The 17,225-nt window shown below is 51.2% G+C and overlaps 1 protein-coding gene across 1 annotated transcript in view; it reads left to right on the plus strand.

The window, feature by feature from the left end:
* Positions 1-1,238: 1,238 nt before the first annotated feature.
* Positions 1,239-17,225, plus strand: part of MYH7B (myosin heavy chain 7B) — a 31,130-nt gene continuing 15,143 nt past the window's right edge. The window contains exons 1-18 of the mRNA XM_088538718.1: positions 1,239-1,335; positions 2,106-2,209; positions 3,790-3,933; positions 4,175-4,331; positions 4,851-4,878; positions 6,118-6,214; positions 7,067-7,090; positions 8,547-8,639; positions 9,147-9,210; positions 9,333-9,431; positions 11,339-11,442; positions 12,017-12,155; positions 13,282-13,400; positions 14,167-14,316; positions 14,630-14,800; positions 15,487-15,666; positions 15,752-15,884; positions 16,338-16,414. Coding sequence (XP_088394844.1) covers positions 1,239-1,335; positions 2,106-2,209; positions 3,790-3,933; positions 4,175-4,331; positions 4,851-4,878; positions 6,118-6,214; positions 7,067-7,090; positions 8,547-8,639; positions 9,147-9,210; positions 9,333-9,431; positions 11,339-11,442; positions 12,017-12,155; positions 13,282-13,400; positions 14,167-14,316; positions 14,630-14,800; positions 15,487-15,666; positions 15,752-15,884; positions 16,338-16,414 — 1,980 coding nt within the window. The remainder of the gene's footprint in view (positions 1,336-2,105; positions 2,210-3,789; positions 3,934-4,174; positions 4,332-4,850; positions 4,879-6,117; positions 6,215-7,066; positions 7,091-8,546; positions 8,640-9,146; positions 9,211-9,332; positions 9,432-11,338; positions 11,443-12,016; positions 12,156-13,281; positions 13,401-14,166; positions 14,317-14,629; positions 14,801-15,486; positions 15,667-15,751; positions 15,885-16,337; positions 16,415-17,225) is intronic.

The following is a 17,225-nucleotide window of genomic DNA, read 5'->3' on the forward strand; positions in this document are numbered from 1 at the left end:
TCCTCCTGCTTGGCCTGGGGAGCGCGGTCATGGAGGGGCCGAAGCTGAGCCGGGGGACAGGTTGGAACGGATCTGTGGTTCACAGGGGCTGGCCAGGCAGTGGTTCCCAGGCAGGGTGGTGAGGAGAGGAGCAGGAGAAGCAGGAGAAGCAGCAGCCGAGCTCTTGTGCCCCGCTCCCCTGCGAGCAGGCGGGCGCAGGCAGCCTCGCAGAGCTGCCGAGTCTCTCGCTCTGCCTTTGTACTCGCCTGACAATACGGGAGTAAAAATAACCAGGCTGCCTTTGCCGAGAGATAAAAGCGAAGTTTGCCTTTTGTGTCTCTCCGGGCAGTGGGACAGCAGCACCAATGGAGCTGTGGGGACATGACACATGGGAATTTCTGACATATCTTTTCCCACTCTGACCTTGACAGACACAATAAAAAGGGGCTTTGCGGCGCGCACTCAGCCACTCAGCCCTACCGCCGAGGTTGGTAGCAAGGAGCATGTCTGCGCGCGCTCGCGGGCGCTGCTAACCCGCTTCGCCTTGACTGGGCGACCGTTCCCAGCGGGCAGGGGCGCTCGGGCCGGCATGGCGGCACAGGGGAGGGCAGCACAGACCCATTTGAGGGCATTTTTCTTGTGGTCGGTGCGTTTTGGCAAGGGGGTCACAACGGTCGCGGTAGCTGCGGCGCTTCGGCATTTTGCTGTGTGCTCTCGCGTGAGATGGATAAGAGGAAGCAATGTCATAAAAACGCCTTTCCGAGCAGCTGTCCCTCTGGAAGGGATTTTTCAAGGCTTAGTGCTTCCACCCTCGCTTTTGTTGTTCTGCACCACTGCTCTGGAATGAGGACCCGGGTCTTCACCCGGGTTTTGCGCAGGGTGCTGCTGCTCCAGCAGGGTTGCCAACTTGCAACAGTTTCTAGCTAAGTTTATAAAGAAAAGGGCACTCTGTTGACCTCCAAAATGTGAACATAGATTTCAACGCTAGAGCGATACAGGGCATGCAGCTGGGATTGGCAGCCCAGGGCATATCCGTAATTGCATTTTATTATGGTTATTATTAGCCGGTATTGTTGTCGCTGTCTTCTCTTGCTCTCTGAAATTAAAAGCGTGTTTGGCTACTGCATTTCTCTTAGGTGGCAGCCCACTGCTGGGTGCTTTCTCTGCGCTCACTCCTTCTCCTTTCCCTCCTTTCAGCATTCAGGTGCCTTTCACTCTTCCTTTGCTGCTGACAAGCCTTCGCCCTCCAGCCCGGCAAGATGTCCATGTTAGACATGAGCGAGTTTGGGGAGGCTGCTGAGTACCTCCGGAAAAGCTACACGGAGCAGCTGAAGCTCCAGACGATCCCGTTTGATGGTAAGCGCTGAGGAGGCTGCAGCCCAGCGAGCACAGCCTCCAAGGGAGCCCTTGGCCGTGGCTCTCCCTGTCCCCTAACCAGCGTGGCTGAGCCCAACAGGGCTCGTGATGCGGGAACTGCCCCCACCACCCTGGAGAACAAGAAGATCTCAGAAATAGGAAATAGGGGTTTGACTATTCCCCCTGTTCTGTTGAGGTGCAAAGGGAAGGTGGCCTGTTACCTTCCCCAGTCCCCGTGGTGGCCAGGAGAATGGAGGCTGAACACTAAGTACCATGGTGAAGTCGTCTCCATCTCCATCTCCCTTTGGAGGTGTCCAGAGCTCGCCCTGCAGCCCTCCTGCTCCGTCCCAGCCTCCCCACTCTGTTGTGGCTGGTTTTCCTGCTGCCCAGAGTGTTACTGGGCTCTGTCGACAAGCACATACTCTGTGTTGCACCTATCTCAACACAGCAAATGAGGAGCAACTTAAGAGATAAGGGGTTTGCTTCCTCTAAACCGTGTTTTCCTTCGTGACGTTCCAAATGCAGGCATACATTGAGCAGCAGATGTCTGCCAATGTAAAGGTTGACTTTGGCAAATTAAACGACTGACAAACATGAAAGAACAGAGAAATCCCAGTTCCTCTGACCAAGAGATAGGAAAGAATTATGATTGTCCTCCCATGTAATCAGACTGCATCTGTGTGGCCTTGATTTGACAAATGGTTTCCTCCATTTCAATCTGATATTTTCCCCTTTCCCTTCTTTTTTTTTTTTTTCCTCTCCTCCTTAAGGAAAGAAGCGAGCGTGGATCCCGGATGAGAAAGACGCTTACATTGAAGTAGAAATCAAGGAAGTTTCTGGTGGCAAAGTCACTGTGGAAACCAAAGACAAGCAAGTAAGCAAAGTCTTCCCTTTCTCAAAGACTGGTAAGAATGTGTGCCGAGGGGGATATGTGAGAGGAGATCGTGTCTGCAGCTAGCTGAGCTCTTCCTGATAACACTTGCCCGCTCCGCAGCCGCTCGTCCCCGCGGGGCACCGTGCTGCTTGTCACACTGTGGTGTGCCAGGACACGCAGACAACTTTCTCTCCAAGCGTGTCAACGCTTCCGCGTGCCCCCAGCAGATGTTTGCTTTCCAAACCCCTCCACCCCGCGAGAGGGATCGGAGAGGGTGGCCGGGCTTCCCCAGCGCAAGTCCCAGCCGTGCTCCCCGCTATGGATGGGCTGGCGAAGGACGCGCACGCTCCGGAGCAGCCCTTTGCGATGCAAAAGGTGAGGGGCCAAATCCTGCTCCTCGCAACCGGCGTTTGCACCAGCGTAAGGCAGAGCAGTGCTCTTTGGAAAGCAGGTTTCCGAGCAAAGTGTGAATGTGCCGTTCTCTGCGAGCACCAGGATGAGTAAGGACTTGTTCTTTGGCAAATATAAATGTGTTTTTACGTGCCTTGGGCCAGATGCCGAGCTCTGCTCTCCCTCTTTTGGTCTGCTGGCTGTTCTCATTGCCCCAGCCAGGAATAACTTCCCAAAGTGAGCAGAATTAAAGAACAGGGTGGCTGGATGCGACACCAGTTGTGTTTCGTGGTGTTACTCCAGCTTTCCAGCAGTGATCAAGAAGCAATGGTCAACTGGTATTTGTCAAGGTAATGCCTGGTCCAAATAACCACAAATGAGCTTAACCCGTATTTATTTCTTGGCTCGGGGAGTTGCACACCTGGGGAAGGCTATTGCAGCAACAGAGGCTTATGAGGGTGTAAAACTGGAAAACAGAATGAAGTCCTGACCAGACAATGAGCATTTCCCGCCCCCTACTTGCCTAAACTAAGGGAAATGTACATAATTTTCTATGAAAAAATGTCAAGTTTTGAAAATACTTTGTTCTGAAATTGGGACAAAAATTAGAAACTTTTTTGACTCCCCAAAATCAAATTTGTCAAATTTGTCAGTTTGTAAAGTTTACTTTGATTTTTTTAAGATGCTGGGATTAAAAATCTATTCTTTGGCTTCTGCAGATGAAAACAGTTATCTAACCTTTTCTGCTGCTCCCCCATGAAGCTGTTTTTTCAAAATGTCATGGATTTGCAAAATATTAAACTACACCTACTTTCATCAGATTAGCATTTTCAATCAAAGCAGTTTCAGCAAAAATAACCTCGCCTTTATTCCTCCTTCCACTTTCCTGCATTTAACATCTAAATCACCATGGACTTAATATTCACATGTTAAAAAAAAATCTCTTTGAAGGGTTTTACTTACGCTATATTAACAGGACCATTTGCTAAATTGAGTTTCTTCCATTCAGGCCAGATATGTAATGTGATAGTTTGCCAGCACATGGATTTACAGGATTAAATAAATCCAGTTGTAAGTGATGGGGTACACACTTCAGCTGTTTGCCAAAGGAACCAGAAATCTCCCCGAGCAGAAGACGGTGCCGCATTACATGTTATCAGGCTGATGCTCTTCTCTCCCTCCTCTTGCAGACGCGGGTCGTCAAGGAGGACGAGCTGCAGCAGATGAACCCCCCCAAGTTCGACATGATCGAAGACATGGCCATGCTGACCCACCTCAACGAGGCCTCCGTGCTGTACAACCTGAAGCGCCGCTACTCCCACTGGATGATCTATGTAAGCCACCCACGCTGGGGCACGTGAGGCAGGGGATGTGGAGAGGCGCTTGGGGACCAGCCTGGCAGAGTGTCTGCGCCAGCCCCATGGCACCCCCGACCCATGGCCGGCTCCCTGGTGCAAGGATCTCTCCACGAGGGACGGGGGGAGCCTCCTCAGGGGCAGGGTGGACATCCTGGGCCTCGCCAGGGCTGTGCACGTGACTCCAGGTGTCCTTCAGTTGTCTTCTTTCTGCCTTCAGACCTATTCTGGCCTGTTCTGTGTCACCATCAACCCATACAAGTGGCTTCCTGTCTACACGGCTCCCGTGGTGGCAGCCTACAAGGGCAAGCGGAGGTCCGAGGCCCCCCCGCACATCTACTCCATCGCGGACAACGCCTACAACGACATGCTGCGCAGTGAGTTCCCCACCCTCCCACCAGCCCCCAAAACCAGCTGTGAGGGGGTAGGAGCTGATGCTAGGGTCAGCCTGGGACCTTCAGGACGTGGATTTGGGTCAGAGCTTGGTCAGCTCTTCATCAGCTCCAGAAAAACATTGTAACCCCAAAAGATGCAGAGGGCATTCCACGTCCGGAAAAGACAGAGGGCCAGTGTCCATGCGGGCCAGTTGCACTGTGTCACAGCCAAGGCAGGGGATAGGATCCAGCCCCTTAGCCAGCAGAGCAGCCTCCGAAGGGAAGAAGCGGCTGGTGCTTTCCCTGCTGCAGAATCTTGGCAGGTGGGGACAGAGGGATGGTCTGTGAGGCTCCCTCTATGAGACTGAAATCCCCAAGCGGGATAGGGTGAAACGTGCTGTGAAGGTGCCTGAGCTGTGCTAAGTGTGAGCGGTGGGATCTTGTTCAGGGCAGGCTCTGGGCAATACTTGTCTCCTTCTGGGCTGGTGGGTTTCAGCTGGACGTTTGCTCCTTCTCTTCCAGACCGCGAGAACCAGTCCATGCTCATCACGTAAGTGGCCCTTTCCCTCTCTGTGCCTCTAGAGCTGGTTGCTGCTAAGTTCCCTGGGTCTGAGCAGCCTTTGAGGTCCCTGGTAGCCCCCGTGCGGTGATGAGTGTCCCCTGAGCAGTGCCACCCAGCCGGGCCCCTCTGCGTTCCCTGGGCAGCTGTCCGGCCCCGCCAGCCTGGCCTGCTAAGCTTCCCGCTGGACGCGCCAGGTGACAGAGCCCCACGCAGGCTCCTCAGAACCCCTCTGACAGCTGCAACGCCTGCCATGGGGCGACCCCCTGGGCCGGGCGGCATCCACAGGAGGGCCCGGGCCTGCCCTCCTCTCCTGGGGAATCGTGGCCGGGCATTGGGACGGGTGGGTCCGCAGCCAGGCCCCGGCTCCGCGGAGACCGGCTGAGGCAGCAGAGGTGGAGGCCGAGATGGCGCCTGTGCTCGGAGGGGCGATGCGGGAGGAGGAGACAGGCCGGGGTGATGTGGGAGGAGGTAGGCCAGGTTAATTTCAAGTGACATACAGATAAGGGCTATATAAAGGACTCTAAAGGACCCTACGCTGCTGCCAGGAGCCGGGGACATTTTTAGCCTCGGCCATAGCCTAATTAGGTAACGCAGGGGCTGCGGAGAAATGCCGGGCTCCAACGCCCCCCCTCCCCGCTCTTTGTGATCTGGGATTACAATAGGAGAGCCGCTAACTATAGGCATGAGCTCAGCGTGGCCTCCAGGCTGCCCGCGCAGCCCCGGCCCGGCCCGAGGAGCCCGGCGCCCGCCCGGGGCCGCCCCATGTTTCCAAGAACCCCAACAAAGCGGAGCGTGCTGAAACTATCAGCGAAGGGCCCGTGTCCTGCGAGCGGGGACAGCTGAAGCCCTGGGGTGAGGGCGACCTGCCCAGCGAGAGGCAGAGCTCGGCACAGCTCCGCGCCTCGTGGCCATCTCTGCCAGCTGACTCCCTTCCCGGAGGATGGCAAAGGCCCCTTTCACAGCAGCCTCGCTGTGCAGGACATGGCTCTGTCCTAGCAGGGTTTTCCTTGTGTGGTTTTGGGAGTCCCTGCCACCGCGGAGGGTCCTGCACAAGCTGCTTGGGCTGGAGGATGCTGGTGGCTCCGGCCTGCTCCTGTCCCTGGCTTCCCCTACCTGGCCCTGTGTGGGGGTGGCTGGGCAGCCCTGGCAGGCTGGCAAAGCCTCTGCTGAAAGCTGTGCTTGTTCTTTGCCTCATGTCGTTGATCTGTGTATTTCTGTTACTCTAAGCGGAGAATCTGGTGCTGGTAAGACTGTAAACACCAAGCGGGTCATTCAGTACTTTGCCATTGTCGCAGCCTTGGGCGACACACCGGGCAAGAAAGTAGTAAGCCCTTCTTTTGAAACCAATTCTTGCTGTTTTCTTCCTTTTTTTTCCCCTTCGTCTTCTTGCTTTTTTTTTTTTTCTTCCCCTGACTTTTTGCATTTGGAAGCGTGTTTTGGTATGACCCACCCAGGGCTTGGCTTTTACCCTGACTTTTGAACAAGCAAGGCTTGAAACTATTTTGCTCAGGGGGAAATGGGTATTTTTAAGTGGCAGTTCGATCTGAGCAGCCTGTAAGAGGTATTTCAGATGCCCCTCTGTATCTACTGTATCTTCTCTTTCTCCTCCAACACACCACCAATGATCGCCTTAAGGTGCATTAAAGAAATGGAGCAAATCAGCCATTTCCCACCTTGTCTCTTTTAAGCCTTGCTTTTTATCCATTTCTTTCTCCTTTTTTCTTTTTCTTTTGTTCATTTTGATCATTTTCCACCTTGTGCTTTTCTTGCTCTTGATTTGATTCTTGCATTTCTTTGGTGCTGGTTATTTTGGAGCTGCTCTTGCAATTGCTTCTTTCTTCTTGATACATTGTGGCTCCAGCCTGCTTTTTCCCTGCAGAAGCAAACTGGCTGCTTTACTTGTCAGACGAGCATTTCCTCAGCATTATTTTCCTCTCCTCTTCTTTGGGTTTGGATTTAACTGTTCTTGCTTTTTGATGCATTTCTTCTTTTTCTTGAGCTAATCTATTTAACAACTTTTTGGCATTTCTTAAAATGTTTAATCCTTCAAATTTTTTTTTCCTCTTGGACGTTTTTTGGCACTAAGTGTTCGTGTCCTGCTTTTCTGATCATGCTTCTTGTGGTTCCTGCCTGGCTTTTCTGGATTTCTAAAGGCAATTTTCTTTCCTTTCTCTAGGCAGCTCTTGCCACTAAAACTGGGGTAAGTGTTACAGACTCCCGATCTTGAATGTTGAGGCAAAATTTAGCTACGTCAAGGGCATGGGAGATGCCTGTGAGAGGCAGCTTTGGGTTTGGTGCAACCTGGGCAGTGTTGCAGTTATTTGCTTGGCTTTATGTTTCCCACTTTTCCATAGTTTGAGGCTTTGGGATTTCACCTCTTCATGACTTCCCACCTTTCTGATCCCAGCTTCTATCCAAGCACTGGGGATGGCCTTTGGCTAATGCATGCAATCCAGTGCATGCAGTACTCTACTGGATGGCAAATGGTCATTAATACACGAGTATTAGGCCACTCGAGCAAAGTGTTACTAAGAGTGAGATACCTGGGGGCTGTTTCTGGGCATTCTAGGGCAGCCCCTATGGGACCTAACAGAAAAGGCAATTTTTGATCAGGCTAAATTCAAAGATCACAGCTCAAAGGATATCTAGGTAGCAAAATACAGCCTGTTAGAAAAGCTGTTAGTCACAGCTGCTCTCTGGCTCTTTTGCCCTTCACATGCCCAGAGCTGTGGAGTTTGGGAGCAGTCGTGACCCTCTGACATGACAGCTCAGTCCCCCCAGTGCACGGACAGGCAGGGGCCAGGTCTGATGTTCCCTATCAGAGGGACAGCAGGATAATAATGTAAGTCAGAGCTTGGCACTCAAAGACCCCGTCATGGAAAATCCTGGGCCCCAGATCTCACAGGTGCCTGTGCCACCAAACTCTCCTCCTCCTATCAAACCCCTCTGTCCTTCGTGTGGCCTGGCGTGAGTCTCGTGTGTCTCTCCTACAGTTCTTCTCCTGCTTTGCCCCTGTTACATGAAGGCTGCCCTTTATCTTTGAACTATGCTAGTGAAACAGGAATGGAAAAATAATCTGGGAGGATGGGGGTAATTTGGGGTTTGCTCTAAAGATCTCCAGTGAGTTTAGTGGGTCCTGCCAGCAGGGATCCGTGGTGAGTTCTTGGCACAGAAAGCCTTGCTGTGTATTTAGTTGCTGTAGAGAGTAATAAATCACAGCTGTTTTCTGAGTCCATTCATAATATACTGTGATTCAGACCCTCCAAGACTTGGGTTTGGTGGAAGGGAAAATGCCTGGGAGAGTCAAAGAGCCTGAAATATTTCGGACTGCTTCGTGACAACGTGCCCTTGCTCTCAGTTTCCAAATTGTAGCAGCTTAAGAAAGTGCCTCAGGACTTCTTTGTGCAGAGGAGAGCCTAGATCTCAGGATGGGCAAGTTTAGTAAACAAAAGCCCACAGTGAGTATTGCTGCCAAATCAGGCTGTGTCAATCGCAGAACTCATCTGCATCCCCTCCGTGAACCAAGTTGATGCCTGAGCACCAGCAGACTCTGAGGAGAGCAGGATAACGTGTTCAGGAGCACCACTTGCTTCCCCAGTGCGTTGGTCCCCTCTGGTAGAAGGGGAGCTGATGCATCCTTTGGTTTTGTTTTCCAGGGCACCCTTGAAGACCAAATCATTGAGGCAAACCCAGCTATGGAAGCTTTTGGCAATGCCAAAACCATAAGAAATGACAACTCCTCACGTTTTGTAAGTGTCTTAGCAGGAGAGACAGCTAACGTGCAGTGCTTATGTAAACTGAAGACGTCATTTGTGGGATTTTGTGTAGTGTGGGCCCAAGGCACGTAGAAGGAAGCTAGATTTTATACCTAGTGGGGTTGAACTGCTGGGCCAGGCTTCCCCTTGTTAAATCAGCCCAGGAAATGGTGTGCTTGCAGAATGAATCACCCCGCTGTCATAGGCTGTGGTGGAGAGAAGTGGGGCCTTGCAGGACCAAAGGGTGAGGAGGGGCAGTAACCACAGCCTGGAGCACCAGTGCTGGGAAAGACAGCTGGGAAAGACACCCCTTTTGCCAAGTCCAACTTTGAATCTGCTCTGGGATGTTGAGCTCATCAACTGCAGGTGTCTTCGATATCCATATTGTATCTTGGGAAAAAAGGAGAGGCTCTTTGGCCCAAATTCTTGGGTTTCTAGGAACTGTTTTGCATTGTACCTGTCTAGACAAGCCCAATGCTCACGTCCTTATGAATATTTCAGGGCAAGTTCATCCGGATCCACTTTGGCCCCTCAGGGAAGTTGGCCTCTGCAGACATTGACATCTGTGAGTAAACGTGTGCCAGCTGCAGAAGGAAAGATTTTGAGTCCTGCTATTTGTGCTGATGCTGGGTTGACTTCAGGGAAGTGTGAGTCCTTTTCTAAACCTTCTGCCCTATCTACTTCTAGATCTTCTGGAAAAATCAAGAGTGATTTTCCAGCAACCCAAAGAGCGAAGCTACCATATCTACTACCAGATCCTCTCTGGGAAGAAACCAGAGCTGCAAGGTAAGGCAACCAAAGCTGCAGCACAGCCTTTACAGTGTGACTCCTTGAAAAAAAAGCCAGGAAGACCTCTTGCTAGCTTGATTTTCCAGGGGCTGAACAGCCCTGGCTCACCCTGGAGCCACTGCCCTCAAAGGCTTTGCTAGCCACCTAGGATTGCAGATCTGTGGGATAATTCAGGTTGAAAGGGACTTCAGGAAGGCATCTAGCCCAGCCTTCTTTATCCTCACAATCAGACTGAGAAGCCAAACTCGAGTCTTTTCTGTGAGTGTCTGGGAGGAGAGAGGTGGTCGCTCAGGATCTGTGCACAGGCTGGGACTGCACTTTGCTGGGCTGCCTTGCACGGAGACTCCTCGTCTCGTGGCTGGTACAGCACTGAGCTCAGCAGTGCGCCTTGGATTTTCACCCATCCTGTGGTAGCGGACGTGTTTTCCAGCCTGTCCCGAGCTCCGAGCTCCTTCTGCCACCCTTGCAAGATGACCTGCTTCAAAGCGAGCTTGGAAACAGCTGCACGGCCCACTCGCAGCAGTAACCCCAGCCTAGACATGCCCTGAATGTGCTCCCCAGGACAGTCCCAGCTCACCCTGGCTTTGCCCTGGGGCCATCTCTTGTGCTCTGAGCAGCCTTACGCCCCAGGTGCCAGGTCACAGTGCACAGGAGACCTTTCCACGCTGCAGAAGGGTGGTTGACATGATCCCCCGGGGTGGTCAGCCTCTGGGCTGTGGGCTCTTGAGCCTGCTGCTGGCTCCACAGCAATACCTTATTAGGCAGGTCTGGTGAGTGGTGCAGAGCAGTAATCTTATCTGGTGGTCACAAGGGCATGGATGGCAACTTCTAAATCAGTCCTCAACCAAGCCATGTCCCAAGATAGCAAGCTGGAGGCACAGTCACAGAAGAAATGGCCCTCTGTGAGGGCCCATCTGAGCTTGCAGAGACTGTTCTACCAGGGAGTGCCTCCTAGTTGAGGTCAGCATAGTGGGTGATACCAGCCACGGGCCATGCCTAGGCAGTCATCCCTTCTCCATCCTGATGAGAACTGGGCAGGAAGTGATTTTTTTCCATCGTACAGTTTGGTTTGAGACCCCTCACTGTCCCATTCTGCTTTGGGACAAACCTGAGGACTTCGGCTGAGAGATACCAGGGGACTTTGCAAGCCAGTGAACACAGATAACAACAGACTAAGTGGCTGCGCAGAGCTAGGCAGAGGTAGGGTTTGAGCTTCAGAGGCCCAACTCAGGGTGTTCGGTCCCAACAAAGTTTCAGTCTCTTCCAAATAGACCCCTTTGGTACTTTCAGCCATATTTTTTTGCTAGGCGGAGTTGGGACACACAACCTGCAACGGACCTTTGTGTTGTGGGGGACAGGGACAAGCAGCACCTGGCAAAGCCGTCGCCCTCTAGCCCTGGAGAGGAGGGTGCCCCTGTCGCCGGGAAGGGGATGAGCAGAGCACAGTGTGCCCCAGGCTGCTGGGGAAAATGAAAACCCGAGGCACTAGAAGGAAATGCACTGAATGGGAAATGGGGAAATACATTGAATGGGGAAGGAAAAGGAACTTTCAGGCTTTTGTGCAGACAGTACTGGCAGAGTCCAGTTCAAGTGCCCAGCTAGGCTGTGCTCTCCTGGGCCTTTGAGGGCAACCTCCAAGCATGGTGCCTTGGAGTTCAGCAGCCTCTCCAGGAAGAGGAGAAGTAGCTTCCCCTAGAAGTTACTACAGAGATCTCTGCTGGCACAAGCTTCCCTCCAAGGGCTGTGGGGCCGCTTAAGGGTCTAAAAGGCAAAACCTGCACTTTGGTGGGCCCAAAGGCTTTGGTTAGAGCCTTACCCTTTCGTCTTTATCCAAGATTACCATTCTCTCCCATGTGCATTTCTGTCAGACTGATCTCACTCCCTGCATGTCTTCCCCATCACAGATATGCTGCTGCTGTCCCTCAACCCCTTTGACTACCACTTCTGCTCCCAGGGCGTAACAACTGTGGACAACCTGGATGATGGCGAGGAACTCATGGCAACAGATGTATGTGCACTTCCTTCCCACTGCGCAGCCCGAGCGTGGGCCTTGGGCAAGGGCCTCAGAACCAACCCCTGTTCTGGGCGGACAGCGGGGACATGTCCCTGCTTTTCTGTGTCCCTCTTGAAGTTACTTGTGGGCTTCTGTTTTACTGCAGTCACTGTGAACACACTGTGAGCCTGCAAGGAAGAGGGGAGTGTCTCAGATCCCATCAATAACCCTTTTTAAAGAGAGAGAACAGGCCCTAGCCTTAGAAAGGGCTTGCAGTACGTGCACACCTCCTGTAGGTCCTGTAAGGAGATGAGAGATGGTTGTGCAAGCTCAGCTCAGAAAGCACCCTGTTTGTTGCTGCTAGCCTGGTTCTTTTGCCTTCAGCTTGACCTTTGAGGAGCTGGACTTGCTTTTAAAATCCCACAGAGCAGCATTTCTCAGCTAGGTGCACACAGATAGAGCACCCTGCCCCACTCAGCCTACAGACCCCAGGATATAGTCCCCTATGGAGACGGTGGGAGCACCTGCCCTCCCTTTTCACCTCAGAGGGCTGACTTTGTTCTCTCTCTGCTGCTTTGTCTCTCCTCAGCATGCCATGGACATCCTAGGCTTCAGCAATGATGAGAAATATGGCTCCTATAAAATAGTGGGCGCTATCATGCACTTTGGCAACATGAAGTTCAAGCAGAAGCAGCGGGAAGAGCAGGCAGAGGCTGACGGCACTGAAAGTGAGTTGGTCTCTGTGCTGCCAGGTTCAGCCAAGCTGAGCTCTTTGGTTTCCTTCCTCCTAGGGTGCACTGTAATAAGCCCTACCCAAGCCCCAGCCTCCCGAAGAGCAGTTAGAGTAGGACACAACTGCTGATTAATACATTTCCATGATTGGTATGTAGAAAAAGCTGGTGCAAAATGTAGGTCTAAGAGAATAGTGAGGCTACAGAAAGAAATGTTGAAAATCCAGAAAAGTTAGAATTTGGATACTTTCTATTGCTTTTGCACCATGCCTGGCTCCAAGGCGTCATAGAGCCAGCTTCAAGGACAGAGCAGCTTTCCAGTATGACCGTTTCCATGACCAATGCATAGTGTCAGGGAAAGGGGGAGCCCTGGCCCTATCGCATAACTGGAAGGCTTGAGAAATGACTGGGTATCCCTCCCTGAGAGAGGGATCCAGCAGAAATGACTGCCTGGAGCAGATCTTATAATGTTCAAATTCATAAAAGAAGAGTTCTCCTTTCCTGAGGAATGCTGACACCAGATTCAGTAGCTATCTTCTATTTAAAGAGGATTTTGATCTATCAGAAGGGATTCTCCTTGGCAAGAGATTCTAGCTGGGGTCTACTATCAAGAGTCTGTGAAAGACGAGCAAGAAAATCACGTCTCTTAGGATCAGTTCAAATTCACTTTATGTGAATTCACTGTATGAAGTCCATCCTTCTACTGGAAAACAAGTGGAAGACTGAAAAACATTTAAGCAGCAAGAGATCTGCTGAGGCGATCTTCTCTAAACTGTAACTTCTCATGCGGGAAGACCAGTCTTCAAACAGCACAGAGAATCACAGAATGCTCAAGGTTGGAAGGGACCTCTAGAGATCATCTAGTCCAACCCCCCTGCACACGCAGGGTCACCTAGAGCACGTGGCACAGGACTGCGTCCAAGCGGGTTTGGAAGATCTCCAGAGAAGGAGACTCCACAACCTCTCTTACAATATACTATCTCACATACAGTATCTGAGGTAGGAAATCACACTTCAGACACTGGGGACAGCTCTGGGGAAGGTTAAACAACAGAGTTTGTTCAGAGTTTGATCGAGAAGCCATCCATTTCTGTCTTCCTCATGCTTTGGTTCTTTTTCACAGGTGCTGACAAAGCTGCCTACCTCATGGGAATCAGCTCAGCTGATCTCATCAAAGGGTTGCTCCATCCTCGCGTGAAAGTGGGCAATGAATACGTGACCAAAGGTCAGAATGTGGAACAGGTGGGTATGCTGGGACAAGGACTTCGTGCTCAAACTGGTGTGTGAATCCCCTGTGGTTCCTGTGGTGCCTCATGCTTCAATTCAATCTCTTAGGTTTGCAAGTTGTCATCATGAGAAGATGTATATACAGTTACTTGCCTTTAGGATCTGGGAAAGTTGGTAGCAGGACTGGCGGATGATTTTGGACATTAACCAAGGCTGGAGTCTCAATTCTGAATCTTTGAAAGTTTGGTTGGATTGAAGGCCAGGAAAGGTTCAGTCTCTGTGGATCTGCTTCAGAGGCAGCCACATTTTCATGAAGAGTTTAGCTATGGATAGTAGAGCTCTCACCTAAAGAACTGAGCTTGTGAGAGGCTCAAACCCAGCAAAAGTGCTTTGTGTCGGATTTCAGCCATGTCACTTAGGAACCCAAACTAGGCCTGGATAGTGCAAGCCTGTCCTGAAATAAAATTCAAGAGGAATTTAAGGGCTGGAGTCATTGTAATATAGGCTTTTGCCATGCACAGGGATTCTGAAAAATAGTCTTTAGACTAAGTCTGTATCCTAACACCTTGGAGACTGCTTAAGTGCAGGCCAGATGCACAAGAACGTGGATGCAAGCATGTGAAACTAATCTCAGTATAAATACTGTAGCTGAAAACCTATGGATTTGTCTAGCCTGTCCTTTCTGTGCCAGAAGAAGCCCTTTCATGCAGCCTGTAGCTTCTACAAGAACAGGGAGGAGCATGAGTCCTATCATGACCTGCTCCCCCATTTACCTTGGCAGGTTGTCTACGCTGTAGGTGCTCTGGCTAAAGCCACGTATGATCGCATGTTCAAGTGGCTGGTGACTCGGATCAACAAGACCCTGGACACCAAGCTGGCCAGGCAGTTCTTCATCGGAGTACTGGACATCGCAGGCTTCGAGATTTTTGACGTGAGTTCTCCAGCAATGGAGTCAGGGGAAAGTTGTAATTAGACACTTGGGCCTGCCAGTGCCTGCCAGTGTTATCTCTTCCAAGAAACTACTGGCCTTGATGAGAAAAAATGCTCATGTCTGAATTAATTTATCTGTAATAAACACCTGCAGCTACCAAAGGACTATTCTAACACTGCTGTGGGCCAGTCTTCAGGGAGCTCCTCGCTACCTACTCTGGAGCTTTCTCCTCACACCCAGGCAAAGTGGAGTAGGTGACTGCAGTCACCTATGGAGCTCTGCCTGCTGAAGCAGATCTGTTTTATTTTTGCAGTTCAACAGCTTTGAGCAGCTGTGCATCAATTTCACCAATGAGAAGCTGCAGCAGTTCTTCAACCACCACATGTTCGTCCTGGAGCAGGAAGAGTACAAGAAAGAAGGCATTGAATGGGTCTTCATTGACTTTGGCCTGGACCTGCAGGCTTGTATCGACCTGATTGAGAAGGTAAAGCAGCAGACAGGGGCACACAAATGGTGCATCTGCTAGATCATTTGTTTGCAAACATTGGAACGGTGATGGCTGCTCTGCTACCAGGAATGAAAGGAGTCCCTTCCCAGTCCAAACAAGTATCCCAGATCCATATTCTCTACATTTGCAGCACAGAGTTTTCAGGCTATGGGGGCCTTTTGACACAAATTTTGGCCGTGTGAAACATGCAGGTTCCTGTTCGTACCCACCAGTGAGCAATGAAACCTGGTGGGGACTTTTCCCCCATAGAATACTGAATGATGACCTTTTATTCTTATCCTCTTGCTGTACCTTTGGGGTGCTCGTGAACTCATAGCAGCTTGTATAAAAAAATCACCATTGAAATGGAGGAAACTCAATTTTCTTTTGGTAAAGAATATACCTGTCAGGATACTGGAGAGGATGTGTCCTTCCCTGGCAATCTGAAAGACCTGCAAAGCCCCTGGTTCTTGAAGGCCTGGCCAACCCTATTCTGGCTGCCTGGAGAAATGCAGCGGCCCATGCAGCCTGGTGGGGTACATCAGAGGAACAGGGATAGCTTGCCCCATGGTAGATGTCTCATGCCATTGCTGTCACATGGGCCAGTAGCCGAGACAGTCTGCTACTCTGGGCTGGCACCTGGCAACTTGGAGTTCAGACCTTATATTGCCTTCTCCCTGCAGCCACTGGGAATCCTGTCCATCCTCGAAGAGGAGTGCATGTTCCCGAAAGCCTCCGACATGTCATTCAAAGCCAAGCTCTATGACAACCATATTGGAAAGTCACCTAACTTCCAGAAGCCCCGACCAGACAAAAAGCGGAAATATGAAGCCCACTTTGAGCTGGTGCACTACGCTGGTGTGGTACGTCCCTTGCCAGCTCTCCTGCAGTATTAGCCACCTGCTTTGCTGGGCTGTCCTTACGTTTGCCTCTTTTCTTTGGTGGCAGGTGCCATACAACATCATTGGGTGGCTGGACAAGAACAAGGACCCCCTGAATGAGACAGTGGTGGCAGTCTTCCAAAAATCCCAGAACAAGCTGCTGGCCTCCCTGTATGAGAACTATGTGGGCTCCAGTTCAGGTGGAGAACAATCTCATGCCTCTTTGTGCACTGCCCCAACTGCCTTTACAGCCTCATTCATTCCTGTGCCTAGCAGCCCTCGTGAGGGGAAGTTCTGCACTGGTTCTTACAAACCTGAGTGTCCTGGGGACTCTGAACTTGCAGCTTTGCCTTGACCTAGGGGCCTTGTGTGGGTGGTCAGGCTCAGGCTGTGCCTGCAGGGTGCTGAAGGGCCCTGCCCTGGTGGCCCTGCCAGAAGTGACATGGACATGTGAAGGAGAGCCCTGTTACTACTAAAGGGGAGCAACCAGAGCAGGGTGATGTGGGAGGATTTTTTTAGAAGCCATCTCATGCCATTGCAGCATTTGCCACCTCTGGGGATTTCACTGATACTTTCAGGGCAGTTTGGAGGTGCTTCCGAGTCCTGCACACAGTGCAGTACTTACACAATTCATTCATATTTCAACCCAACAGAGGAAGCTCACAAGCCAGGGACCAAGGAGAAACGTAAGAAGGCAGCTTCCTTCCAAACAGTGTCCCAGCTGCACAAGGTAAGAGCTGCTCAAGGCCATGAAGGAAGTTGAGAGTCTCATGCTACCAGTCCCACTTCCCTGCCCGTACTCTGGAGCGTCTTGCTCATGAGCTTTTGGGCTCTTCAGGGGCTCCAGAGAGTTGACCTGGCTAGGATAAATGTCTTGACATCCTCTTGCCCTTGGGCAAGGGCAAGCTCTGTCCTCCATGCTGCTAGGGAAAGACATGAAGCTCCAGGCTGGGAGAGCAAAGTCTCTCTTTGAACTGGGGCTTGTGCTGCTCCTGCCCCGTGATGCTTGTGCTGCCCAGCACTTCCTTCGCCTTTGAGAGAGCGGCAGTTAAGACTTGTAGTGATGTTTAGATAATGTATTACATGAACATCACTTTAAGTCTGTGCTACTTCTCTCCTCATTCTTGTCAGCGGGAAGGACAGCCCTTGCGCAGAAGAAAATGAAGGAGGATCTTACAGGTCTCTGAGCAGGCAGCTCTTGGCTCTTCTGTCTGGGGAAGTGACCTGAGACATTTGATAGCTCCCTGATCCCATGCTCACCACAGGAGGGTTGTTTTTTTTTTTTTTTTTTTTTTTTTTTTCTACTTCAGGGCTTATACAAATGAAAAACAGCACAGAGTGATCTGTGAGCCCAAAGTTGTGTCCTGCTGTTACAGTGTTATTGATTAGAAGCGGTTGTAAAAAGGCTACACTTGTGTCAGGGCTGCCAAAAGCTCTGGTAGTCAAGGGCAGTATCATGAGAGGAAGGTCCCTGACCCAGACCCCTTCGTGGATGTGTGTGTTTGTTCCTTATGGACAAGTCACAAGCCTCTGCTGCAGGT

Source organism: Tinamus guttatus, unplaced genomic scaffold (genome assembly GCF_059628265.1).
Source record: "Tinamus guttatus ecotype Peru unplaced genomic scaffold, ASM5962826v1 Tinamus_guttatus_pri_ptg001150l, whole genome shotgun sequence".
NCBI classification, from domain to species: domain Eukaryota; kingdom Metazoa; phylum Chordata; class Aves; order Tinamiformes; family Tinamidae; genus Tinamus; species Tinamus guttatus.